Source organism: Megascapheus bottae, chromosome 23 (genome assembly GCF_031878675.1).
Source record: "Megascapheus bottae isolate mThoBot1 chromosome 23, mThoBot2.hap1, whole genome shotgun sequence".
NCBI lineage: Eukaryota > Metazoa > Chordata > Mammalia > Rodentia > Geomyidae > Megascapheus > Megascapheus bottae.
Window position 1 is genome coordinate 14,445,170 of NC_143531.1, and position 27,554 is coordinate 14,472,723.

General features: G+C 38.2%; 1 protein-coding gene across 4 annotated transcripts in view; it reads left to right on the forward strand.

Moving 5' to 3' along the window:
* The window catches only part of Emcn (endomucin), a 56,660-nt gene extending 29,321 nt beyond the window's left edge, over positions 1–27,339 (forward strand). Inside the window, exons 5-12 of one of the 4 annotated variants that reach the window (XM_090356754.1) lie at positions 4,177–4,215; positions 9,369–9,470; positions 9,703–9,756; positions 11,515–11,610; positions 15,362–15,386; positions 16,446–16,507; positions 21,500–21,573; positions 26,546–27,339. In XM_090356754.1, the coding sequence (XP_090212880.1) occupies positions 4,177–4,215; positions 9,369–9,470; positions 9,703–9,756; positions 11,515–11,610; positions 15,362–15,386; positions 16,446–16,507; positions 21,500–21,534 (413 nt within the window). In that variant the 3' untranslated portion in view covers positions 21,535–21,573; positions 26,546–27,339. The remainder of the gene's footprint in view (positions 1–4,176; positions 4,216–9,368; positions 9,471–9,702; positions 9,757–11,514; positions 11,611–15,361; positions 15,387–16,445; positions 16,508–21,499; positions 21,574–26,545) is intronic. The other 3 variants (XM_090356753.1, XM_090356755.1, XM_090356756.1) reach the window with 3 other exon arrangements.
* The last annotated feature ends 215 nt before the right edge of the window (positions 27,340–27,554 follow it).

Sequence of the window (27,554 nt, forward strand, 5' to 3'; positions counted from 1 at the left end):
ATAATTAGGTAAATACCTCTAAGAGTTTTGCCAAGACACAGCTTTGGTTGTAGAATACATACAATATCACAGACTTGAAATCTGAAGGCAAAAGTTTGACTTTTGTTAAGTAGAAAGAATGGTATTTATAAGTAGCCTAAAGGTTATCAAATAAGAATAGCATTTACATGTAATAAACAGGTTATGAAATAAACTTCCTCTGGCATAGTTGATGCTTGTTTAATGGGCAGTTTGTTCACACACAGACAGAATTTCATAGTAACTGAGCAGACATTTTTAGATATAGCATTGTCTGGATAGGAAAATGTCCCACATCCAAGTATTTCCTACTCAAGGTGCCACGCCCATCTTAAAATAAACATCAGTACCTGCACTCATGCCAAGAGGAAATTGGCTCATTAGTTATATATAAGGATTCTCAATTTAGATTGCTGAGGTTCAAAGAAAAATGTAGCCATGTAGTTTACCACTCGCATGTCTAGCCACTTAAGATCCTAACATCAGTTTGCTCATCTGTAAATTAGCTAAAATAAAATTACACCTTCATGAAGAAGGAAGTGTGACCAAATACAGTCATATTCAATTGTGCTCAATAAAAATTGCACTCCATAACTGGAGCTTATGAATGAGATGGGGGAGAAAGATGGAAGAGTAAGATTGATCAGGAAGCATTGTGCTCATAACCTGACTTTTGGAATCAAAACCCCTTTGTAAAATACTTGGTAATAATAAATTCTGTCAAAGTCACTTACTTGAGGACATGATCCCAACTTTTTCTTACATTATTTAGTTATTTTTATGTCACTGCCCATGGACAAATATGAAAGCTCTCCTTTGCAGAATGAAGTCAGTTACATGCCCTTGTTTAACCAAACAAGAAATAATCTTAAGTTCCACGTCTCAGCCAATGTGACGTGAGAGAATAATAAAAAAAAATTTAAAAAACTGAGTTGGTCATAAGATATTACTTTACAAGTGAACAACAAGAGAATTATACATAGGTATGTTGTACCTAGGACTGTATAATTCCTCCTACTTTTGATGATAATATTCGATTTGCAATTGTAGTTTACTAGCTGGAAATGCACTATGCTTCATAAGATAAGAATATTTAACGAAGTCCATTGTATTACAATTAAAATTTCTGAGTTAAAAGATAACTTTGAAAAAAGATTTGCTTTGGATTTTGTGAGATAGGTTTTGAAATTTATTTATATTTCATAAAATACCAAATTCAATTTGACAAGAAATGTACTCATCACCTTACATATGTAACTCTAACACCTCTACATATCACCCTGACAATAAAATTAACACATTTCATGTTACCAACTTCCCTGACTAGACATTTTGATCCTTCTTATATATCTAGCTTGGAGAATGATTGATAAAACTATCCATTTGCTATTTAGGTTTCCTCATTTCCTCTATCAATCAGATGTTGGTCTTTTCTCACAACATGTATGTGTCATGAACAGAAACAAGGGATAATTTCATAGCCACCAAACTGAACATAAGTTTGAAATTTGTATTCATATGAAAATGATTTATTGCCTTCAAAATATTCCCAATTTTTATATGGAGAGGTATATTTTATATTCCTATGTTGTTTTCTTCCTTGCTTGCTTGCTTTCCTTCCATCTTTTGCTGTGCCTCTTTGTTTGTTTTATGTGGTTCCGGATTAAGCCCAAAGTTCAGTGCATGCTAGACAAATGTTCTACCAGTGAGCCATATATATCCTCAACCTTTGTTTGCTTTGTTTTAGTTTAGTTTAATTTTTTTTGAGAGAGAGTTTCAATATGTACCTTAAAGCTAGTCTCAATCTTCTAGGTCGCTTAGAGCTGCTCTCAGTCTTATGAGTAGCTTAAAGCTGGTCTCAATATTACGCTTCTCTTGTCTCTGGCTTCTGAGTTTCTGGGATTTCATATATACTTTATGTCCAACTACATTCCGCTATATTCCATTATTTAACATCCACCTAACCTTAAATAATATCTATATTTCTTGGTTATTTTATGCTCCTTTATAAAATTACACATTTTGAAGGCTAAACCAATTTCAGATAAAGGATACTTAGAAGGATTTTTTTTCTGATACAAGCATAAATTTTCATTAACTAAGGCTTTTAGAAGGAAAGGTTATGACCTGATATTAATAAGAACAAAGGATTTTGATTTTCTTTCTATTCTAATCCTCTAAATGCTAATAAATATTTTAACTGCATCTCCCAAATGCAGCATTATGCCATGTTCAAAAGCATTTTAATTAGTTATCAAAGTAGGAATTAATTATATGAACTTTTATTTGTGGAAGTTTAGTAGAAGGAATAGCTGACTATTTTCATGAAAGAAGATGGATTTGGAACCCAAAGACCTGAATTAGAATCCAGTTTCCACCTACAAGGAAGTAATTTCATTTCTTTCAGTGACTATTTATAGATTTGCCAAATGAGAATTAGCACTCTCTTATAGAAATCATCAAATAAAATATGGAGCCAATCACAAAAAGGTATTTAAAATGAGTTATCATTATCCAAGTAGCAGTTTTAATGAAGTATTCATTTTACTTTAAAATTCCAATTCAGGTAAGCAGATAGGTTTGCTCTTATCACATTATCATATTATTAGATATTTTCAGTCTGCTCAGCCACATCCTGGTGGTAAGCACTGGAATCACATCTCTAAGGAAAACAGGAAACCTATCTCTATAGAGATAGATTTCTTGTAGGAAACAACAACCACTTTTGTAAAGAAGAAAAGCAAATGTCCCTATAATGAAGAAGGTGCTTTTGAGCCAATGAAGTAGGATAAATGAGCTGGTGTGAGTGAGAGGGGCAGTTACTTTACGTATTGTAGTAGACCTCTGAACACATGTCTGAGTAGAATCTGGAAAGAGGCACCTATGCATGCATGAGAGAACACTGAGGTAAAAAGATAAGATGTGGGACCAAGAAAAGCACTGTGCCTTTGCTCTGGTTGTAGACAGGAGGTAGAATAAGGTCAAACAGGAGACTGTATGGTTGGAGTGGGATTCGGCAGCAAGGGATAACTCACATTCTGTTAAGACTGCCCAGCTACAGGAAGGAGCAGAGAGCCACTGCAGGGCCGTTTTTCACTTTAAGAGTTTTCTACAGAGCTTTGCAAGTACTGACGGGAGATATTTTAGTATTGAATGAATAGTAACAGAGCCATTGCTGAGACATGATTGAATCTAGAATGTATTTTGAAGCTGGAACTCATAGACATTTTTTTAAAGAGGAAACTCAAGAAAGACCACTATCCTTTTATCTTATGAAAATGGCCAAGACAAGGTATCATACATTTATTCACAAAGGGAAATAGATGGCTTTGAGAACATTTATTTATCAAAGGTTCTGTGTGAACCATGTTAAACTTGAGAATCTAAAATTGACAGGCAAGTGACTGATTACACAAAGGAAGCAAATAAATATTTTAAATATCATTTTTTAAAATTTTCACATAACAAATCCTTTTTACATTTCATCTATTCAAGATTAGTACAGGGTTCTTTGATTATGATTCTCTCAAGCAACTCTCCTTGAGAAGCCTCTCCGGGACTCAATGTACCATAGATTCATCACTCTGTGTTCCTCAAATGACCTTCCTGTACCTGACCCAGTCAAGGAGATACATCCTGTCTTAGCAGAAATTCAACACAGGGCAGGCAGCCCCATCCAGGAAGCAGCTGCTAAAGTACCTTTCATTCACTGTGCTCCAGTGTGAAGTTGTGCTAAAATGCTCTAAAGCAGGATGGAGCAAATGGTGTCCCACAAATCCAATCTAATCATTTATTTCTCTCAATAAAGTTTTATTGAAACACAGTGTGTCCCTTTTGCAGATTATATATATACACACACACATATATATGGCTTAGATAGCTTAGATATCCATATATATATGGCTTATGGAATATATATAGAGAGAGAGAGCCACATTCCTTCTTAAAGGAGGGATTGAGCAGTTGCAACAGACTTTCTGTTGCACAAAGGCTCAAATATTTGTCCCTTCAAGAAAAAAATAGATGGACTCTTGCTCTCAAGAGTCCTCTCACCATGAAGTCTTGTGGTTATAGTCTAAGGTCTATATCTACTTTGAAACAAATGTAAAATCAGTTCTTAGATTTCACTTTTAGTAATTTGCTTTTTGTTCTTTCAAGCTGAGAATCAGAGTTCAATCAAAATGACCACGATGACAGGTAAGTTCATTTCTATTTTCTGAGTATATTCAAGAGTAAAATCCCAAGAACAAGACAAAGTAAATCAGTTTGGAAGCAACTGAAATGTGAGGCAACCTTCAATTAAAAAAAAAAACAAAACAAAAAACAAAAACAAAACAGCCCAGGACAGAGTATTCTGTGGCCAAGGTGAATAGATAAACAAAACCTGCTGAACTGTCCTGTCTTACTGTTCTTGATCTACAAAAAGTCCATCCTCTCCCCGAAGTACTGTGACTTCTTGTATTTGGAGGGCAAATTCTGATCCTTCCAAAAGTCAAATACAGCTTTCAGACCCCATTACAATAATGCTTGGTTAAGTATCTGGATGTACTGTGACCTAGTCACGTGACCACAGAAAGTCAGCCATCATCTGAACATTCCCATGGTGTCTTGTATACTTGTGAAAGATCTCAACCCTTCTAGGTTGTTGTTGGTGCTGTTTGCATATGTCTTGGTTACTTTTCAGAGGCTCTATTGTTTGGCAGGCATCAACGTTTGTATCAAAATAGAAGACCAGTCTGGACAGGTCCCACCATCATGTCTTTCTGCTAGCCACATTCCAAAGGAGACTGTGCCATTCTGTCTGAGCTCTCATTCATGGTGCTCACACATTCTTGGAGTTGGTGGCCATGTACAACAGATTTATTCTCTGTGAGAAGTTGTCTTTTTAAACTCTACCCTCTTTGTTGTTGTTTTGGTGATACTGGAAACGGAACTCCCAACCTTGTACTTGCTAGGCAAGCGCTCTTCTATTTCATCCATGCCCTTGTCCTTTGGTATATGGTTTGTGTTTTAGTTGAGTTCTAATCACTTTTGCCATGCCTGACTTTAAACCATGATCCTCCTATTTCCACCTCAGTAGTGGCTAGATCGTATGTATGTGCCACCATGCCTAACAGTTCTTTCAGTGGCAGAATCTCAGTATTATTGTTCGCTTTGGATCTTCGCAAGCTAGACATCACTCCAATGGTAAAATAAATCTAGAGCTTTTTAAGACTTTAAGATTTTTTTTGATGCTTAAGCTATTAACTTTCTCTGAAAAAAAATAATCAACCTGACGTTATTTAACCAATCAAAAACTTAAAAGAATGAATTCATTCTACAGTCTATATTGAAATCCTGGCTCTGCCAGCTCCTATCTGTATGATCTTGAACAAATTATTCACTCCATCTTGGCTTCAGATTCCAGTTGGTGAAAACGTAAACTGCAATGCAATATGTTTAAACAATTAGAATGATATCTGTGACATATTGTCCCACAGGGTTTCAAAAATAAAATCCTCCTTTAGTATTTATGTTTATATTTTCATTGGAGGAGAAAGAGCATTCTATATCTTTCAGCACATCAGGAACAGATTTTATTGCCCTCATAGATAATTATACCATAAGCAATGAAATTATTTAAAAATCTATGGAATACATGGCAAATGGAAAATCAATGGGACTTACTCTTTTAGCCCTTCCATTTACTGTAGATGGATTACTGTAAATCCTTGGCCCACAGTATCACTTATCTTTGAAATAAAAAATTAAGCCAAATACTGTGTCTTATGCCCATAATCCTAGCTACATGAGAGGTAAAGATTGAGAGGATCATGGTTCAAAGTCAGCCTAGACATGAAATTTGTGAGATACCTTTTCCTAAAAAAAAAAAAACAAAAAAGAAAAGAAAAAAATTAAAAAGCTAAGTGTGGTGGTGAATGCCTGTCATCCAGCTGCTCAGAAATTGTAAATAGGCAGCTATCAGGCCAGCATGGCCAAAGTGATAACCTATTTTAAAAATAACAAAAGAAGGGGCTGGGATGTAGCTCAGTGGCAAGGCGCTTGCCTAACAAGTACAGCGTCCTGTGTTCGATCCCCAGTGCCAATAAAGAAAAGACAAAAAATACAGTTAAAAAAAAACAAACAAAAATAATAAAAGAAGAAAGGGTTGGAGGTATTGTGCAAATGGTAAAGTACTTGCCTAGCAAACTCGGAGCCCAAAGTTCAAATCTTAGTACTACATATATTGAAAATGGTTGCAAATGTATAGAGATATGGGTATAATGAAATATATATACATTGTATATATATGTATATTGGTTGCTTAACTTGTCAAAGCAGAAAAAAATAAGTCTGGTTGCTTCAGAGATATGTTTTGTTTGCTTTTATTTGTCCCTTCTGTGTGTTTTTGTACTTAGAAATTTTTCAAAAGCTAGACAACCCAACTTTGACTGGAAGTTTCCACGTTCTAGGGGGTTAATCATATTATGATTGTATTAATACCCTGTAGAAATAATCATATAGTACAGTATATGTGTATTGCCATCATTTTTATTACCATTTCTTTTCAAGGTAATTTATATTACTTTTACTCATTTAACCTTTCCAACAATAATATTATTTATAATTTTCATGGCTCCCACTTACATATGTGAAAAATCAGGTCCAAAGAAGGAAAGCAATTTGCTTTAAAAAAACACACACATAGGAAATAAGTTCCCCCTCAGGTTCAACTCAAGTACTTTATCTTCAGAATTTCCCTACGTGCTGCTCTGTACTTTTGTATACCCTCTCTGACAATTCTCTTGATAGTTTGTCTCACCAAACACGTGAGCTCATCAGACCAGACCGTAAATCCCTCGATCACTAAAAGAATAACAGTGGTCTCATAAATTGAGAATCCAGCCCAGTACTGTAATCTCAACCATATGATTATGCCAATAGACTGTAGGTCACTAATAGAAATCATAACCTATACTTTTTGATTTAAAAAGCAATAGGAAAGAAAATACCAGATAACATTACATATGTGGAAATTAATTTTGTGTGAGTTCTGGATTCAGTTGTTTGTTTGTTTTTTTTTAATTAGAAATTTCTGTCCCAAGAACCATTAAGTCCCACCTTCCTGGATGCTTAGCAACGCCGCTAGCCCTTGACAATCCACATGTTGTGAGTGAAAACCATTGAGTTTTTATCAGTGTCCAACGAATTAGATTGGACTCAACCTGATCAGGCTGCCACTTTGCCTGCCCTTAAGGAAATAGCAAGAAGCTGGGCATGGCTATAATCCTAGTTACTCAGGGGGCTGAGATCTGAGGACCATGGTTCAAAGCCAACCCCGGGCACTAAAGACCATGAGACTCATCTCCAATTAACCACTAGAAAATAGGAAGTGTTGCTGTGGTTCAAGGGATAAAGCAGTAACCTTGAGCTGAAGAGCTCAGGGACAATGCCCATGCCCAGAGTTCAAGTCCCATGACCGATGAAAAAGAAGGAAGAGGAGGAGGAAGAGGAAGAGATAGCGATGTACAATAGTCTTAGAAATAAACCCACTGGTTATTTAACCATCTATCTTATCTTCTAACACAACTGAAAGAGTAATTCATCTTCATAAACACTCAGCACTACCAAAAGCATCTAAAAACGCCAAGGTTTTAGGTAGTTCCCAGACTTTACTTTACTATCCCCTTTTCAGCCTGCTTGGTGCCCTAGCCTGACATTTTTTTCTTGTTCTTAGGGACATATATCTAGCTTCCTTCCACAGATCTTGTACATGGCAAGAATAGTACAGACTCTGAACTTTACTCTTCTCCACAGATGTCAGAAAGGCATAAACATGCAGTACATGCTGAGCTGTGGGTGGCAAAGAAGGAAAGCGCCAAGATGGTTTCTTTGCTGCAATTAGACATTGGCTTCAATCCTTCTAAGAGGTCACAATCCTAAGATGTCTCTTAGTGTAATCAACATGCAATGTCACGCCCATAGTGGGGTTTGAAGAGAATTCCTACCCCTTCTGTCTTCCATGAACTTGCTGCTCTGTGGGCAATCAAAACAAACAGGTGTCATTCAGAGAACACTTCACACTACAAGAGACAAATAACTAATTTTCAAGACATTCTCTTTAAAAACTAACTTGTATTTCCAGTTCACAGTAAATACTATAAGTTTATAACACAGTTACTTGTACTTGTATTTCCCTTAAGGTCATTAGGGCTATTTTAATGCATTAAAATATTTATAATTTATTATTAAACATAATGAAGTCAATTAATTCTTGTGAATAATTATTTGTTTTTAATTGGGGGCTGGTGATATGGTGTCAATTCAGGACCTTGGCATCATCCTTTAGCTACTTTACTCAAATCTGGTGCTCTACCACTTGATCAATAGCTCCACTTCTAGCTTTTTGCTGGGTAGTTGGAGATAAGACTCAGACTTTCATGACTGGGATGGCTTTGAACCAGAGTCATCAGATCTCAGCATGGTTCATTGTTCAGATTCCAGGAGCCACTAGTGCTTAACTATAAATAATTGTTTGGGATGATTTCTTTTCTATTGATAACTTGTTTCTTCAAATTGAAGGTGACCAATGATAATTAAGTAAACTGATAATGATAAAGTTTTAATAATATTTTCCTTGAATAAAAGAGCAGGGACTAACATGGGAACATAAGCACCCGGCAGTTGTGTTAAGAAAACTTATAGTCAAAATTGCTGAGCTTGAGGAATGAAAATGAAGGTGTCTGATTTTCCCCCAGGTCTTCTCACTCAAGTCTTTTTTTTTAACTCCATGTCCTTTTATTTTTAATTTAAATTTTATTGTGAAGGTGATGTACACAGAGATTACAGTTAAAAGCAAAGTAATGAGTACATTTCTTTTTGTACAATACTACCTCCTCCCTCAACCAAGTCTTAATCGCTAGCTTTTCTTGACAACTATTGAGGAATTGAAATCTAACACCCTGTGTATTCATGCCCATGCTAAGATGTGTGATGGAAAAAATCACTTTCTTTTAAAGTTGCAATTGTATAATATCTGACATTTAAATAGTGCTTTGGCGTAGACTTGAATCTCACAGAAATATCTTCTAGCATTGGCTATGCAGGCTTTTGCTGAGGATAAAAGATTTAAGTAATAATTAGCAACTCATGAAGATAGAATATTGATACTTAAGTTGCATGGTTTCAAGTTGTCTTTCCAGAAAAATAAGTGAATGTATAGTTTACTGTTACCATGGAATATATTCAATTATTCAGCAATCAGTGATTTTCTTAGGTCTCCAGAATTTCAAGCTATTAGAATCTGCAAGGAAATACAGTCGGGAAATTCAATACCATTGTCTGACCACAGATTTGTGATTTCCCTACAGCTAGTACTCAACAACCAGGTGCATCACTTTCTGAAACCACTGTGCTCCCCTTGTTCCTCTCGACAGCAGTGACACCTCCAAGAAACCTGTCACAGCTCCAAGGTAAGCTGTGTGTCCTGCTGTGCTCCCTCATTCCTGGCCAAGAAGACTCACCAATCTTCACTCCTAGCTCAAAACAAAGCTCTCTCAGAATGTCAAAAATGTTTCTGTGACAATGCAATGCCTGCCATGCATAGATATTTCCTTAAATGCCTATGGTGAATGGGATATTTGGATTGGCACACACTAATCAAAGATCACTTGCTTTTTTAAATTTTTTCCTGCTTAATGATAGGTACTGAAGATGGGAAAAATGCAACCTCTCCACAAACCATCCCATCTTATTCCAGTGAGTAACATGTACCTCTGCTTATAGCAGTAAGAAGTGTAGAATATGACCTATGTGAGTGGTTAGAGAGATGACTACAGAGAGAGACCCTGCGGAACAAATGGCTGCTCTGAGAGTTTCTTATTATACTAACTAGCTCCCCTTGGCATGTTTCCTTACCATTATACTAAACAGTCATCACCAATGGTCTAAGATGACTTGATGAGACTAGTTCCAGTCAAAAGGCACAGGCTGAAGTCTTAAATCATCATGCTCTATATACCTTGACTGAATTCTAGATGTATTTCTCAATTAACTCTTTAAAATTGAAGTAAAGTACAAAAAATGATTTTTGATGGAGCTTTATCTTAAAATAACATTTAAGAATCATTCCATTTTAGCTAAAATATATATTTGCCATATAACATATTGTGATACAACAGGATGCAGAACATTTTAATGATTTCCTTAGAAACAAGAATAACGCCAGGCATTGCTGCTTCACATACTGTAATCCTAGCTACTTGGGAGACTACGATCTGAGGATTGTGGTTTGAAGCCAGCAGAAAAGTCCATGACACTCTTATCTCCAATTAACCAGCCCAAATGCCAAAAGTAGAGCTATGGCTAAGTGGTAGAGTGGTGCTAGCTTTGAACAAGAGGTACAGTACCCAGGCCCCAGGATGGGGACAAAAAGAGAGAGAGAGAGAGAGAGAGAGAGAGAGAGAGAGAGAGAGAGAGAGAGAGAGAGAGAGAGAGAGAGAGAGAAAGGGAGGCAGAAGGTAAGAAGGAAGGAAGGAAGGAAGGAAGGAAGGAAGGAAGGAAGGAAGGAAGGAAGGAAGGAAGGAAGGAAGGAAGGAAAGGGAAAAAGGGAATCAACAGCACATTACACTTAAAGCAAGTATTTCCTCTGGACAGTAGAAGGAAAGAAAGGAAGTAAGTCACTGTGTTTTGACTTTGAGAACTACCCTCACCTCAGCCCTGGGTAGGCGGGTACCTGAGGAGCATGCGTGTATACAGATGGGATGCAGGTAGGGGCTCCTCACTAACTGGGCACTTCTCATTTGACTTCTGGCCTAGCCGCTAACTCTGTGCCTACAACAGCTTGCTGGCCTTTAGCTCTGTACCTTTAACCAAGGAAACAACTATCGGAGGGGAAAAAAGCAAAGAAAAAATCTAAATCTTCCTAATAATTAAAAACAAGTAAATTCACCCGAACTTAGCACCCTACAAACACTTAGACACATATGTGCATACAAATACACACTTTTCTTGAACCACATCGCATAGTTTTTTTTTAAATCATAACCATTGTGGCGTGTCATTTATACCTCTCTAAATTGAAGACAATATGGTAGAATATTTGTGAGGTTTTTCTTTAAGCTGGCATTAGACTTCAGTAGTCAGTCCCAAATGGGCTATATTTCTTGTCTTGTAAATTCATTATAAAGCACTAAGGAATATTAATGAGTGAATGTGATTTTTGCTAGGCTCTAGAATCAATCTTTCTGGTCTTCCATTTTCCCCACTACCTTGTCTCCAGGAAGGAGGTTTAAAATGTTTCAGAAAGGCTACAAGACTGACACCCAGTGGATTTGTCAGAAATGACGACTAGAACAAAATCCTAATCAGATAACTCTTAATAGCCTAAAATAATCTGTTACCAGACTTAAATATTACAACAGAAAGAAATCATGCATGTTTTTAATTAGCTACTAGCCTCTCTATATGAAATTCAGTAGCCACACTAGTTGACAATGTCTCCTATATTTTTTTTAGGTATCATTTTGCCGGTGGTTATTGCTTTGATTGTCATAACACTCTCAGTATTTGTTCTGGTGGGTTTATATCGAATGTGCTGGAAGAAAGACCCAGGTGGGTGTTGTGCTTTGTTTGGTTGTTTTCCTGAAGAGAGAATAAAGAGAAGAGTTATGTAGACACAGAAAAATATCATATTGCATGGTCACAAACACAAAGGGGAGAGAAATACAGGAATGTGGTGAATGCTAGTGAATATACAGAGTGATAGCTACTATCAAAAACTATTAAATGCAGATCAATCTTGTTAATAAACTAGCTCCAACTCTGTGGTGGTCAGGGAATGATGTCATCAAGAAAAACATGGAATGGCATGCTTGATCTCCAGCCAAGATTTTTCCCCTTTCCATGTAACAATAAAAAGACTGTAGAATAAAACAATAGAAATAGCATAACAGAATAAAAGGAAAAAGTTTTGTATATATACTGGTACTAGAGATCGAACTCAGAGCCTCACACTCTTGTTTAGGTTTTTTGCTCATAGATGGTACTGTTCCACTTGAATCAAGCCGTCACCTCCAGCTTTATTTCCTGATTAGATGGTGACACAAATTTCTTGGGTTTATCTGTCTGTGCTGGCTTTGAGCCAGATCTCAGCCTCCTTGAGTAGAGAGGATTACAGGTTTCAGCTACCAGTGCCCAGCTATAAGTCTATGAAATCAAGAGCAGTGTTCCTTCCTCCCAGCAAAGATTTCTTCCATGACTGTTCCATTGTGTGCTGTTGGTTTACATAGTTTCTCTCTTAGAATTATTCAATATACGAATAAATTACCAAGGTGTTAACACATATCTACATCTAGCTTCCCTTTTTAAAATGCATTATGTTACTATACTATATGTGTCACAATTACTTCTCCAATGGTGAAAATTATTAAATTCTCTACTACTATGCTCATATTTCCATTGTTTTTATTCCATTTTTCTTCTCTGAGTACTGACTGACTTTTTACTCAATGCTCCAGCTGAGCTCTCTTCATCTCCCATAGTTAAATGCTCTTCTATGCTACTATAGCTCGGACCCACAGTCTGTTCCAGGTCCTGGTTGTATTCCCTAGCATCACATACCTGTGCTTCCATCCAGACAATTCCTGGAACATCTGCCTTACCTTTTAGCTTTTAAAACATGCCTTATGCTTAACATAGAGGTCCCAGCTCCAATACCAATTTCCCATTCCTTTGAGTAAAATACCACTTAATTAAGGAGAGTGGATTATTCTTTATGTTTAATTCTACAGCATGGAATGCTGTTGTCTATAGTTCAATAGCACAGTTGCTTCTTTATGTGCCAGCTCCTCTGCCAACCTCCCAAATCACAAACCGTGTACTGTCCTGTGGCATTGTCCCTAATATAGAAAAGCCCTTTATTCCCTGAACAGAAATAAAATAGAATACTCTCTTTCTCCATTTTGATTTTAAATATTTCACTAACAAAATCCTACTAAAATCTCATAAACCGTAAAATGGTAAAGGTACTTATATTTCCGGAGCATATAAGCTGACCTGTTCCATGTTTGTTCATGTCCCAGACACTAATGAATATTGGCCAGTTCAACTACTGGCCAGATGTCTCAGACAGCTGGGGCATGGTCCAGAGAGCTTAAGGAAGTTAAGAAACCTGAATAGCAGAGTTCTTTTCCTTCAGGAGTAAGGGAACAAAGTGCCTAATCATGTCAAAGCATCTTCTTATGTCCTTTTTAGAAACAAAGCAGCATTTTTATAAATCAGTTCAAATTTTCAAAATTTTTATGCCACTCACACTGTTTTGATAGGAAGTCGGCCATCAGGGTATGCAGTACATAAGAGAGGTGAAAATGAGTATGCTATATCAATTTATGCCGAACAATAGATTACTACATGGGAAGATCTATGTTATTTGAAAAGATGTCATTTTCTACTAAAGGTGATCCTTATGGGTATACACAATTCTTACCAAAATGGAGAGTTTCTCTGAAGGCAGATAGGGCTCTCTGAAATTGTATTCAATAATTATGGAATTAGCCCATTTATTTGGTTACAGTTTAACTTTGTTTTCCAAACAGAATTTAGAGCATTATGCTATTACTAAATTAGCACCATGAAACACCACAGTTAATCACTCTTCAAGTATGTGGGTGAGATTTCATTAAGTTCAGAAAATTAGGAAACCCACTACATTCTCTGGAAGATCACATGAACCAGAGATTTGACATAAAGTTTATCTGGCTAATAATATTGACAAGTAGGCTGAGTTTTAACTCAAGCAAGGAGGTATATACTCAAGTTATCTGTTGACAGGTGTCTGTCAGCTGACCAATTTCCATCGATATGTTACACTAAGGAAAGTATTCTGACAGTCATACAAAAATTGTTGATCCATTTTCAACAGCACTGTGAGCATCACAATGATGATATTATGTATAACACAGGAAATTTTTTAATGCCATTAAAACCCCATTTATGAGATCAGATCCCAGGAATAAACAGCACAAGAGGATATGGATCAAATCCCAGGTAATAAGAGTTTTATTAAATGCCTGGTCTAGTGACTCTCGGCTGTGAACCCAGATACTCAAAAGACAGAGAGTAAGAGGATCGCAGTTCAGGATCCGCCTGAGTAAAAGGTCAGCAAGACTCCATCTCAGTGAATAAGCCAGGTGTTGTAGAGTGCCAAGAAACCATAAGAAAGATCACAACTGAAGACTGGCCCACATCGTATCTGAAAAAGAACTAGATCAAAAATAAGGCAGGAGATGTGACTTGAGTGATAGAATGCCTGCCTAGAAATGTCTAGGCCCAGAGTTCAAACGCAAATAGGACAAAAAAAAATGTAAACAAAAGCTGGATGCAGTGGCTCACACCTGTAATTCTAGCTACTGAGGAGGCTGAGATTTGAGGATCAAGGTTCAAAGCCAGCCCGGGCACAAAAGGACCTGAGACTCTTATCTTCAATTAACCTCTAGAAAATGGGAAGAGGGGCTTGGCTCAAGGGTAGGGCAGTAGCCTAAAGCTGAAGAACTCAGGGACAGCACCAGGCCCAGAGTTCAAGCCCCATGACCCACAAAAAAAATAGTAATAAATAGAAGCAGCAAGGCAGAGGCTACAAAATATTAAGTTCATTTAGCATCCTCAGTGACAATTTACAGGGCACTTTTAAGAGGCTAAACCAGTGGGCTTAAGATGCCATTAGAAATGATGTCTACACTGTAGCTCATCACAAATACAGGAATTTCTGTCCCAAGAGAGAGCAATGTAGAAAGGAAATTAGAAAATTCAATTTACTGGGATGAAAAGGTCATTCAATACTTTGAGGAGAAGTTTCTTTGAGACATTATTAAATAAACAGAGATGATCTAGTGTCTCTGGGATGTGATGAAGTATAGAACTTTTTCAAAGTCTTATGAAACTATAAGATCAAAACTAACCCAGAACCAGACATCGATGGCTTCTACCTGTAATCTTAATTACTCAGAAAGCTGAGATCTGAGGGTTGTTGTTCAAACCCAGCCAGAACAGGTAAGTCCATGAGACTCTTATCTCATATTAAACACCAAAAAAGACAGATGTGAAACTGTGGCTCAAGTGCTAAAATGCTAACTTTGAGCAGAGAAAGTGCCTGTGCCCTGAGTTCAAGCCCCAGGACCAGTATATACATACATTTAACCCAGAGCTAAGTTCAGTAAAGCTGTTCTATCTGGGACTATGTAATAAATGTCAAATGAGTAGTAACTGTACTTTAGTGAATACACTTCTGGAGGGATAAAATTTGCTTTAGAAAATGTTTTAGAAGAGCAATAGGAGATCTCAAATTTAATCATATCTCCTCTCCTAGGTGCACCAGAAAACGGAAATGATCAGTAAGTAAGGCCATGCCACAGTTTTCCTTAGAGGGGAGTGGGGAGTGATTCTATATTATATTTGGGGGATTGTTTTCACTACGAAAAATATGTAGAAAATACTACAAATGGGATTTTACCGTTTGCCAGAGCTCTCTTGTTTAACGGAGAAAATTTCCAAACGTACTTGAAAGATGACTCCAGCACAGATAAAATGATGAAGTGAAAAATGGCTAAGTAGAAGATCAAGAAGAGATACAACAGGAATTGTAGCTATAGACTTAACATCGTTTTGCCAGTGCGATATTCAGTGTATTTATCAGCTATGGAGAATCATGCCTCCAATTTGAGCAGTGTCTGATGGACTTTTCTTTAACAGCCCATGTTTATCTACTCTGACTTCAACAAAACAAAGCAGTTGTTGGCAATCCAATCAGTTGTCACCAAGGTACTGCAAGAAGACATGACAAATTGTTTTCATGTCGAGAAATATCTGTGATTCAGTTGTCTTTGTTCACCTGAATTTGCAGCCTGAATTTTATTTGGTAGTCCATTAGGTTGTGGACATTGGGTGGACTCTAGGCCACCCAATCTTCTGGATTAGATGTGGAGGGATTTGGATTTGAAACTATTTGGGATCTGGGGAGGAATGGGTGAGAATATTTGATGGCAGTAGACAGATCTGTATGAGGACGATAGGGCCTCAACTCTTCATGAAAAGGCGCATTCTCAGAGCCCAGAAGCTGCTCAGAAGTTGGGAACCACCTCTGTGTGGTCTGTCCCATAGTCCAGAAATGTGTTATGGAACCTTGTGAGATACCCCCAGCCATCCAACGTATGAGTACTTCAGCCGGTCATCTCTACTATAATGCAGTAATGGAGATTTGCTGGCTTCAGTCCAGGAAAACTAGGACATGATAGATAGAAAGACACCCTGTCTATGTAAAGTCACAGAGGCGTGGCACTAAAAGCCTGTACAACACATCCGTGCGTGGATCTTGGCTCTGTGTGCGTGGCCTGTACGTCCTTTCACAGCCGCCTTGCAGGTGACTGATGCTGACAGTGTTCTCTTTCCCGTAGACCTCAGTCTGACAAAGAAAGCGTGAAGCTGCTCACAGTTAAGACAATTTCTCACGAGTCTGGTAAGTTCTCAGCTGGCAGAGGAAAATGGGCAAGGTTGAAATCTGATATCTCCTTGGACAATCTTTATCTGGAACATAACCAAAACAACAACAAAAACCCTACAACTTTTCTAGATATCACCAAGTAGTCATTCTCAATAAATCTGACTTTCCTGGATGAAGGAAAGGTGAGCCCTAAAAACTTACTTTCATAAGCTTAATGGACTATCAACCTTGAAGGTTTGGGTTCTATGTGTGCTCTAACGGCTGTGTGATGGTGGGTGGCCTTGTTTCTTACTCTGCAAGGGTCCTGGAGATGACATGAACGTTGTTGACAGGGATTTTTAATTATTAGTGTTGTTTTGTGTCACTTTTGGCAATGATTATATGTAGTCATTGGAACCAATTAAATGTTCCATTTCAGGTTAGATGGTTTTAATTTCCCAATAAACATAAAATACAATTTTTGGTTGGTAAAATCTACTTTATTTCTAATTTCTTAGCTATGTCTATTTGATTTGGGATAGAAGTCTTTCAGAACACCCCTGTGACTGTTATGAGTTGTAGTTGTATCAAGAACAATAAAGAAGTGAGATGCTACATAGCTTTTTTTACTTTAAATTATTTTACTGTCTTCATAGCTTTTAAAAACAAAAGGCACATTTTTCTTGTTTTGAGTAGACCAGACATTTAAAACAGACATCACAAAACAGATAAGTAAAAACCAATTATAAGTCTCTCAAAACAATTCTTGTAACACTAATTTAAATATCAAGTTACGGGAGCATATTTGCAACAGTCAGTCCCCGAATTTTACTTGGACATAAAAGTCTGGAAATATGTGGGTTTTAATACCATGAAAGCTTCAGAATGACAAACTGGATTATAATTATAGAAAATATTCAGGTTTTTTTTGTTTTTGTTTTTTTATGCCAGTCCTGGGCTTGAACTCAGGGCCTAGGCACTGTCCTTAGACACTTTTTGTTCAAGGCTAGTGCTCTACCACTTGAGCCACAGCACCACTTCTAGCTTTTTCTGAGTGTGTGGTACCAAGGAATTGAACCCAGGGCTTCGTGCATGCTAGGTGAGCACTCTACCACTAGGCCACACGCCTGGCCCTCAACAACAGTTTTGTTGAGATGCTATAAATACGGTCTTAAGTCAAAAGCAATCGATCCAAGACTGAATATGAATCCAAATTCATTCTGCCTTTACAACTAGAAGAGAGGTTGGTAGAGAGAATAACAGTCCCCAAAGCTGGCATAGAGAGGCTTAGCCTGTGTGAGCCATTTTCTTCTGAGAAAGGTCCCTTGTATTCTTGTATCTCTTGCATTTTTTCAGGTAATCATTTCCTTCATACCCATTCTATTTGTTACATTAGTTCTCTCTCTCTGTCTGTCTGTCTCTATGTGTGTGTGTCTCTGTCTCTGTGTCTCTGTCTCTGTCTGTCTCTGTCTCTGTCTCTGTCTCTCTCTCTCTCTCTCTCTCACACACACACACACACACACACACACACACACACACACACACACGGTAAGGAGCAAAATCATAAAATCATACAGAGAATAGTTAGAATCCACTCCCCCATATCCTCTAGCTATTCACCAGACTTGACTTAAGCACCAGCCACTAGTTGAGAGAAAAAGGCAGGAAATTAGTAAAATCATTTAGATGTGAATTATGCTTGAGCATGACATCACTGATCAAGAAAGGTTACCAAATATGGCCTGTGGTTTGTAAGCAAATATCAAAATTTTCATGTGCTATCTGACTGTCTTAGGAATTCAATCAAATGCTCTGCCATCTCCTGGACTCTTGGAGCTGTGAACTGTCTCTCTCTCTCTCTCTCTCTCTCTCTCTCTCTCTCTCTCTCTCTCTCTCTCTCTCTCTCTCTCTCTCTCTCATTGTGTGTCTCGTGTGTGTGTGTGTGTGTGTGTGTGTGTGTGTGTGTGTGTGTGTGTGTGTGTAAAGGGATCAGGATCACTTACAACTGTGAACAACCCATTCTAGGGAAATAATACCTCACAGCAAAATTGTAGTTTCCTGGGTGGGGCTGGAGGGGGGGGAATCTGAAGAACTTCTGTTTTATAATCCACACAGACAGCAGGCTCTTCTTTGACACCCAGAGAAAAGTTTACCTCTGCTTGTTCCCACTGTGACAGTGACCACAGCCATGAGTACAGGAGACCTTGCAGAGCGTCAGAAACGGTTCACTCTACACGCTTCCTGTATTTCCTAAGGGACACGTGTCACAGCTCTTAGGAAGAAATATTATTATAACAGTAATAAGGGATTCTCTGGTTGTTTTTGTTTTTTTTTGTTTTTGTATTTTTGTTGGTCATGGGGCTTAGACCCAGGGCCTGGGCGCTGTTCCTGAGCTCATTTGCTCAAGGCTAGTGCTCCATCACTTGAGCCACAACACCACTTCTGGTGTTTTGGTGGTTAATTGGAGATAAGAGTCTCATGGACTTTTCTGCCCGGGCTGGCTTCAAACTGTGATTCTGAGATTTCAGCCTCCTGAGTAGCTAGGATGACAGGCGTGAGTGATCGGCGCTTTTAATTCTGTCCACTATTTAGGAATAGATCATGGTAGGGCACAACATTGTAAAATTTCAAATACAAAAGCTAATTGGGCAGGATAGTCATCTCACCACTCGGGGGGGGGATCAGAACTGATGATTATTACAATGCATCTTATTTGGTTAGAGGTCTAAGAAATATAGCATTAACTGATATATTTAAGTGGGTCTTGTGATAAAATTTATGCTTTGGTGCCATAAAAATTCTTTGGAATGGTCATTACTTCAACAGATTTGGACTTTCATCTCAAAATGAATATGCCATCGCAGAGGCCAGTAAACAATGTTTCCAAGGAAACAGACCTTTGCCACAGTCTGTCTGCCAGTAGATGTGAAATATTCTAGGTTTCTACAAGCTTTGATGAGCCATGGTTAGACTTCTAACCCTTTCTCTGAAGAAGCCGTTTCCTATATCAAATCCTCCCGCTCACGTTAGGTGTTAGTGTTCATCCATCCATACTTCCTGAGTTCTTTAAATAGGTCTGCTCTCAAGCAAGGACTTGTGCTGAAAGGCTTTAAATGTGGGACTTCCTTTCCTACAAAGGGGATAGTCTACTAGGAAGCAAGAACAGATGCTTTGAAGGAAACTAGAACTGCAGATGGCAGATCAATTTCCTATGGAGAACATACCTGTAGTAAGAAATCTTTCCAAGGTAAACATCAGTGAGGTTGGCTACAGAAAAACATGCATGACACTGATATTACATGATTCCCATAACAAGTCTCAGAATGTTAGAATAATACTGATCCACGTTTGGTACGCATAACTATAATAATCATAAAGAAAATTGCCTAAACTAATTAGAGAATGCAGAGCCACATGAAAGAAAGGAAGACATTCCATCACTGAACCTAGTTCACAATTGATTTGAACCACTGGAAGGAAGGCAACAACAAACTAATTCTCATATTATTCCTCTCTTAGAGAATGCTGATCAGTTCTCACTACCTAGAATTCCACTCAAAGCCCTTAACATGTCGACAAGGCCTTTCGATACTGTGCCAGCCTCTCTCACCTAATTAAACCGCTTAATACATATTCTCCAAACCTTATCCTTTTTCCTTCCCAGCTCTCCTCGGTCTCATACAGAAGGAAAGATATCATCTTTTACTCTCCTTTCTTCCCCTCACTTTCCCCTCCCGATTATTAGGGCAATTTCTCAGTAGTAATGAATGCACCAGTAATACACTGGTACTGATTGATTCGCAGGCCTTGAAAATTGCTCATTTCTATGCAGAGTCACATTTTTTTGCATTTTGACCTATTTGTTGTCACTTACTTAAGGAAATAAACAATCGTAAATCAAAGATTGAGGTAGGAAGGAGCAGGAAGGGCTGTCATACTCAGCTCATAGGACCTGAGAGGCACATGAAGAGGGAGCACTCAGTCTGCTCTCTTCCACCCCAGGCCTCTGGCACTGTTTATCATAGCCATGATCGTACAAGTAACTAGAAACATCTACAGAGAACCCCAAAGGCAAGTAGCCTGTTGTAACCATCGTAGAGAAATTGGGGGCAAAAACAATGACCTCTGGACTAGGAGTTTTGCCTGGTGGTTGAGTGCTTGCTTAGCATGCACAAAGACCCAGGTTCGATTCCTCAGTACCACATACATAGAAAAAGCCAGAAGTGGTGCTGTGGCTCAAGTGAAAGAGCTCTAGACTTGAGAAAGCCCAAGGACAGTGCTCGGGCCCTGAGCTTAAGCCCAGGACTGGCAAAAAAAAAATGACATTTATTCTACAAGTTGGAGAGTCTCACTTATGTCACTCCCATACAATTTGACTGATGATATTTTATTCTACCTGAAAGATCTGCATAATGTGAAATAGGTAGGCCAAGAATTCAGTTTCATGTAAAAAGTGCTTAGAGTCTCTCAGCTTCCACTCATCCTAGGCTAATACATTTTTCTTTATATTAGATGTTGGAGAGTCACTGTGATTTTGATGAATGTCATCTGTGCTGTCCTGAATGTCAGCAATGTATTCATGTTGACTGATAAATTCAGATTCCCAAAACTCTAAATGAATTATTTAAACAGATGGACTAAAGAATACCTGCCTTATAAAATGGCACTTGAAACATATGATAGGGGTTTTCAGAGGCCAGACCTAGCTCTAGAAGCAAGCAGGAATCAATAATTCAGTCCCCAGGGTGTCTCAGTTGTTAAGGCTCTGATTCCTCGCTCTCTTTTGCCCCCACCTCCAGCAAGTTAGCTTCTTTAAGATGAAATGCAGGATGGCTGAAGAAAGCTCATAAATCTTAAGCACATAATTTCCAGGCACTACCAAGAGGCAAATGTGACTTTAATGACCATTTTGCAGGAAAATTGAGCTTCCCTTGGAAAAAAGTAAGATAAAAGGTCAATCCAAGAAACTTTATTTTCATCCTTAGTGGCTCTCTGAGCTTGTAGATCAAAACTATCTTCTGTTCTCAGGTGAGCACTCTGCACAAGGTAAAACCAAGAACTGACAGCTTGATGAATTCTCCCTACACCTGGGCAATGACTATGTAAGTTTCCTAATTCCATTCACTGAGATACTCATTCATACCTGTTTTCCATTGCCTGCTGTCTCTTCGGTGATTTTTATAGACTTTTAAAACCTGAAAAGTGAATGATTGGTGTCCCTGAAGCCATCATTGTTGGTTTGTCTAGAAACAAACTCTATGAAAAACTGCCAGAAAAATGAATGTGGTTCATGGTAGCAGAAGACTTCTTCCTAGTTTACCTTGCCTGCCTAAGAAACAACACAATTCACTCTCCCTGCCTTAGCAATACACTGTCTTTACCTGAGAGTGGTTGTTTACTGACCCAGCAATCTTTTTTTCATATATTTTTATTGTAATTAATAGAAGGGTTACATAATATTTGCCAGATAGATGGTGCATTAATTCCCTTACATTGATACCCTTTCACATGTCTTGGTCCCCATTTCCCTCCCCCCACCCCCACCCCTCATCTTGTTTTCCCCTGTTCCCTATCCAATTTCAAATAACCAAATACAAGTATAACTGATATATCAGGTAACAAAGTGAGATACTGTAACAACATGAGATAACCAAGGGACAGCAAAAGAGATGAGAGATAACATAGCAACTTAAGAACAACAATCGTTCATTATATGGCTTATGTTTCTATATCCTAGAGATCCTTTCATTTAGCGTCCTACTATATGGCCTTTTGTTTTTTGTTTTTTGCCAGTCCTGAGATTGAGCTCAGGGCCTGAGCACTGTCCTTGGACTTTCTCAAGAGCTCAAGAGCTCTACCACTTGAGCTTCGGCGCCATGTCTGGCTTTTTTCTATATATGTGGTACCGAGGAATCGAACCCGGCTCTTCGTGCATGCTAGGCAAGCACTCTACCACTAGGCCAAACTCCTGGCCCTATATGGCCTTTTGCATCAAGGTTTTGCTCTATTGCAAATCTCTGCTAGTAGAGCCCAAGGTTTCTACTGATTATGACGAATGAGGGAAACCATTGAGCCTATGTTCCTTTGAGTCTGGCTTACTTCACTTAATATGATTTTTTTCTAAGTCTTTCCATTTCCTAACAAATGGGGCAATGTCATTCTTTCTGACAGCAGCATAGAATTCCATTGTGTACAAATACCACATCTTGTTGATCCACTCATCAACTGAGGGACATCTGGGTTGGTTCCATATCTTTGCTATGGTAAATAGTGCTGCAATGAACATTGCTGTGCTAGTGGATTTAGTATGTGTTTGTTTCTGGATGATTGGGTAAATGCCAAGTAGTGGAATTGCTGGCTGACCCAGCAATCTTGATGACAGAGTCCTGGCATCATTTACTGACTCAGTTATTTACTGACTCAGCCATCTTGATGGCAGAATCCTGGCTCCTAGGATCTCCATGAGAAAACACTGGCAAACATTCTCCTTACTGTTCTCAGCCTCCCGGAGTAGCTATGATTACAGGTGGGAACTTGATGTTAATTGACTTGTTATGAGAAGCACTGATCAAGTGCTCTTACAGTAGATGTGATGCTTTTTCAAACCTATAGAATAAGCTACTCCTATGGATCAAATAATAAACAGAAAAAGATCCAATAAATATTATCTCTGCAGAGCAGTGTGATCACAAAGTTCCTCTTTCTGGGTAGTGTCTCCAGTAGAGAATATCAATGCATGTCTACCCCCCTTGTTACTAATCCGTGGCTGCAACAGATACTTAGAATGTGCTCGTTGAATGCATGTTTATCTGGTCAGTAACAAAAGACAGAGGTCGAGACACAGAGACATCCAGCAATGTGCATCGGTATTAGAATTTCATCTCTCTCTAGCCAGCAATTAGGGGAAATTACAATGGGAAGCATCTGAGAAATGGTCCTTCCTCTCATAATTGACCTTTTCAGGTGGTGAATTTGAGAAGCTGGGTGTGGAGATGTATGGGCCAGCGTTAGCGAATGTACACAGAACTTCCCTACCAAGTCACTGGCTGTGGTTTCTTCACAACCCAGTTGCAGTAGAGGGATGCTTCCTAGAGGACCAAATGCTCCTGGGAAGAACCATTAAGCATAGGAAAGCACTCTCAGATGCTCATTTGGGAAAAAAGGAAAATAGCTATTCCTGCTCATTTTTGTACTTGAAAAAATATTCCTAGCCTCTAGTTTATGCACTGCAGTGATACAATTCTTGTGTTGTTTTTCTGTCATTTTTGAGTTCCATACTATGTTCTAAAAAGGAAAGACCAGAAAGTAATAGGAAGAAGCAAACTTGACATCTGTTAATTCTGTAGTCTATCTTCCTAGCTTTTCTCTTTTAACTTACATATTCCTGTCATTGTCCTGGGAATTACTCACTACACCAATGAATAATTGCATTCTTGGCTGCCAAAATGACTTCAGATACCAACTCAGAGATTCTAACTCAATAACAATATTTTTGTCATATCTAGAAAATTTAGGGAGAGAAGTTAAGAAGTTTTTGAATTTCTGGGCAACAGCAAGCTATATATATATACACATATATATATTAATAATCACTTACATTTAGAATTTCCTGGCTGAGGTTGTAGCTGAGTGGTAGAACAACTGCCTAACATCCAGATTTTATCTCCAACACCAAAATAAATAAATAAATAACCTGTCTCAAAATGAGATTCTAGATGTATTAATGTTTAGGGTTTAATACACTGATCTTTTTTGAGTAGCTAATTATATTTAATGTGATTTGACAGAGCACATAGGAATTCCAAAATCCTTTGAGCTATGATGCTTGACCTCTGCAGTGTTGTCTACTGAGAGCATAACATCATGCACAAAAAATAATAAAACAATGTGAGAGGAAAAAACAAACAACCAAGAAGACATGATGGTTGTAAGTTTATCAATTCAAATGCATCCTAAACATCTCTGCAGTGTTTAGAACAAGAATAGAAAAGCTGAGAGAGGTTTCAGAAAATATTATCCTGACACTGAATGTTTATTGCTGCATTTAGGTACCATAAGATTTTTAGAATAAGAAAAAGGTTGTTTTAGCTTAAATTTTCCCTGTGCAATTTTCTTTGATACCAGCTATACAAACATCCTTCAAGATGCTTCATCTTGCTTCATCCTTCAAGATATCTGCACTGATTTATACCATAGATGTACCACACAGAATGATTTTTCTTCATCAGTGTAACTTTTGAAAAATTAAAAAAAAAATCTCAAGTATGTGAATAGGTTATATTTATTTGGGGGAGTCACCTGTAGTGAGGAAATTCTAGAGTTCTATGTAACCTTTCCTATTTCTTTATCTCAGAATTGCCTTTGCTCACTTACTGCTATCTCCCTCTTTATATAAATTTCTTTGTATATTGAAGACCATAATGTGACCTTATGTTTACAAATATATCTTCCCAAATTTATTTAAGAACTAGCACAGTGTATCAGATCACAAAAAGACTTTCATCCTGGGTAAGCCATAATGGTTTTACAGGCTAGAATGAAGTACTAACGTTTCTCTTTTCTTTGTATCATTAATGAGTCCTGTATTCACTTTGAAGGCTGGCCTTTGCAACCTTACATATAAAACACACCCAGAAATCTCTTCTAATATTTAAGTGACATGGTGTGCCACCATCTGTGTACCTGGTACCACGCTGTGCTCACATGAGCTGGGCCCTCTACCAGCCACACAAGCTGCGGGAGGAATCCCCAGTTATCCTGCACTTACACTGAAGTCCCTTCTTCCCCAAAGACTCCCACAACATGTGAGTCAGGACCCAGCTTTCCCTCATCACCAAGGCAGCCGTGTAACCACGCCGACCAAAGGACTTGCCAACCATACCATTGCTTCTCCAACACACAACACAAGCTCTCTCTCTTCACAGATTCCAACAACCCACTACCAATGCTCAGCTCACACCTCTGCTCATTTCTCACCTGGTATAAAGATGTCTCCAGATTGTGTTATTTTGACCAACACAAATATTTGAGAGTTTTTCTCAAGAAAACACTCAAACACTAAATCAAAGATCTGGCTTTCCTTCAGAGGTGCTGACTTGTCCAGTGAGTCTCCCCAGTAACTGTATACCCCCAAAACATATTTTCCTACCCAGTCACAATTTTTCTTTAAGCACCAGTCTTGAACTATAACCTCTTAGTGACAGGGTACAGAAAGGGACAGAAGGGCAATCAGGCACAGAAAAGGACTTTAATCAGAAGAGGATATACAGGCTGTGTGCATGATCAACACCATTGCGACTCTGATGTTGAAGTATTTGAAGAAGACCAAGGGTAGAAACAGTGACATTGTTTGCTAGTGCAATATCCCACTGGAAAATGATAAGAGCGTAAACTCCATCGTTGAAATTCCTTTGGCTACCAGAGGGATGTAGAAGAAGAGGAAAAGCAAAGAACTGAGGGGAAGATCACAATATTAAAACATGGTGATTGGTTAGATTGGGCAGTGGGGAAAGAGGAAGAATGTGACTATAAATGATGCCCACACGTTCAACCTGGACGCCAGGTTGAATCATGGAGGTAAAGCACAAGGATGAGGATTGTAGATGGAAAGGGATGGATTCCAGGCAATAGATTTGATGTGCAGAATGTTCAGTTCTGAATGTGTGAGACATTCCGGTGACTTTTTTGTGTGTGGAAAATATTCAGCTAGTCACTGAAGTTTGTTTTTTTTTGTTTTTTTTTTTTTTGTTGTTGTTGTTGTTTTGCCAGGCCTGGGCCTGAGCTCAGGACCTGAGCACTGTCCTTGGACTTTCTCAAGGCTAGAGCTCTACCACTTGAGCCTCAGCGCCACTTCCAGCTTTTTTCTATGTATGTGGTACCGAGGAATCGAACCTGGGTCTTCGTGAATGCTAGGCAAGCACTCTACCACTAGGCCAAACTCCCAGCCTAGTCACTGAAGTTTTTTGTTTTGTTTTGTTTTGTTTTGTTTTACCAAGAGCTGTTCTGCTTCCACCATATCTGTTTCTTCTTCATCTTCTTGGAACTTGACCCTTTTCTTGTCCTCATTGTTTACAGGCTTAAACTTAAGCAACTGCATTCCAGGAATGGAAATGGAGGAAGTATGGCCCAACCAGTCCTGAATCCCAGCCTTGACCTGCATGAGTTGCCTTTCTGACTAAAGCGGCAATCCCTCCATACAACAAGGCATAATTTTAGTCCCAGGAAAGAATTCTTGGCCTCCCCTGCCAGTCCTTTGAGATACAGAAAGAAAAGCATGTTACCACAGACTGTAGAAACATTCCTAAGACAGCAAAATTTAGGAAGGGATTTTTGTGAGCAAGGAACCTGATAACCCAGGCAGATGAACTGAGCATAGAATCGTCCCTAAAGTTTCCATGACCAACAGTTTTGATCCGTAGAAACCTTCCTACTTTCTTGTTATTCTTGTATAACCTAGTATTTGTATTTATTGTTTTCCACTATGTTAAGGCAGGGAAAATTTGCAAGTATGTTTTTAAATATTAAGTAGAAATCATAGCGTGCTACTTTGTACATAGAGGTGTTTTATTCATGTTTGCATATGTTTACTTTTAATAAATAATTGTGTTCAATACACTAAATCTTGGCTGTGCAAATGGCAATTCTATTATTTTTCCATAATCGTGGGTATTTTTGAAAGGAGTTTTATAGTACAAGAAAGGCATCTGTAGTGAGAAGGACACAGCAGCTTCATGCACCAGATCCCATTAGTACAACAATGATTTCCTATCTCTTTAGTCTTTGTATTTATGATTCACACCTTGAAACAAGAAGACAAGGCATTCTGACACCCCATGCTTTATTCATGAAGAAGATGATGGGATTTATTGAAGGTATGGGGATTTATTTGAGGTTTTTTTTTATTAATCCATTCAGTTGATACCATCTTTGTATTTTTTATTTATTTTAGAAATGTAATTATTTGTTCTGTCAGTCATGCTAAAACTCAAGCTTCTAGAAAACTGGTATTTCATCAGTACATAATTGGGTATTGTTTTCCAGAGCCTTCCTTAGCATTGCATGTGTGTAGCTATAACTCGTCAGG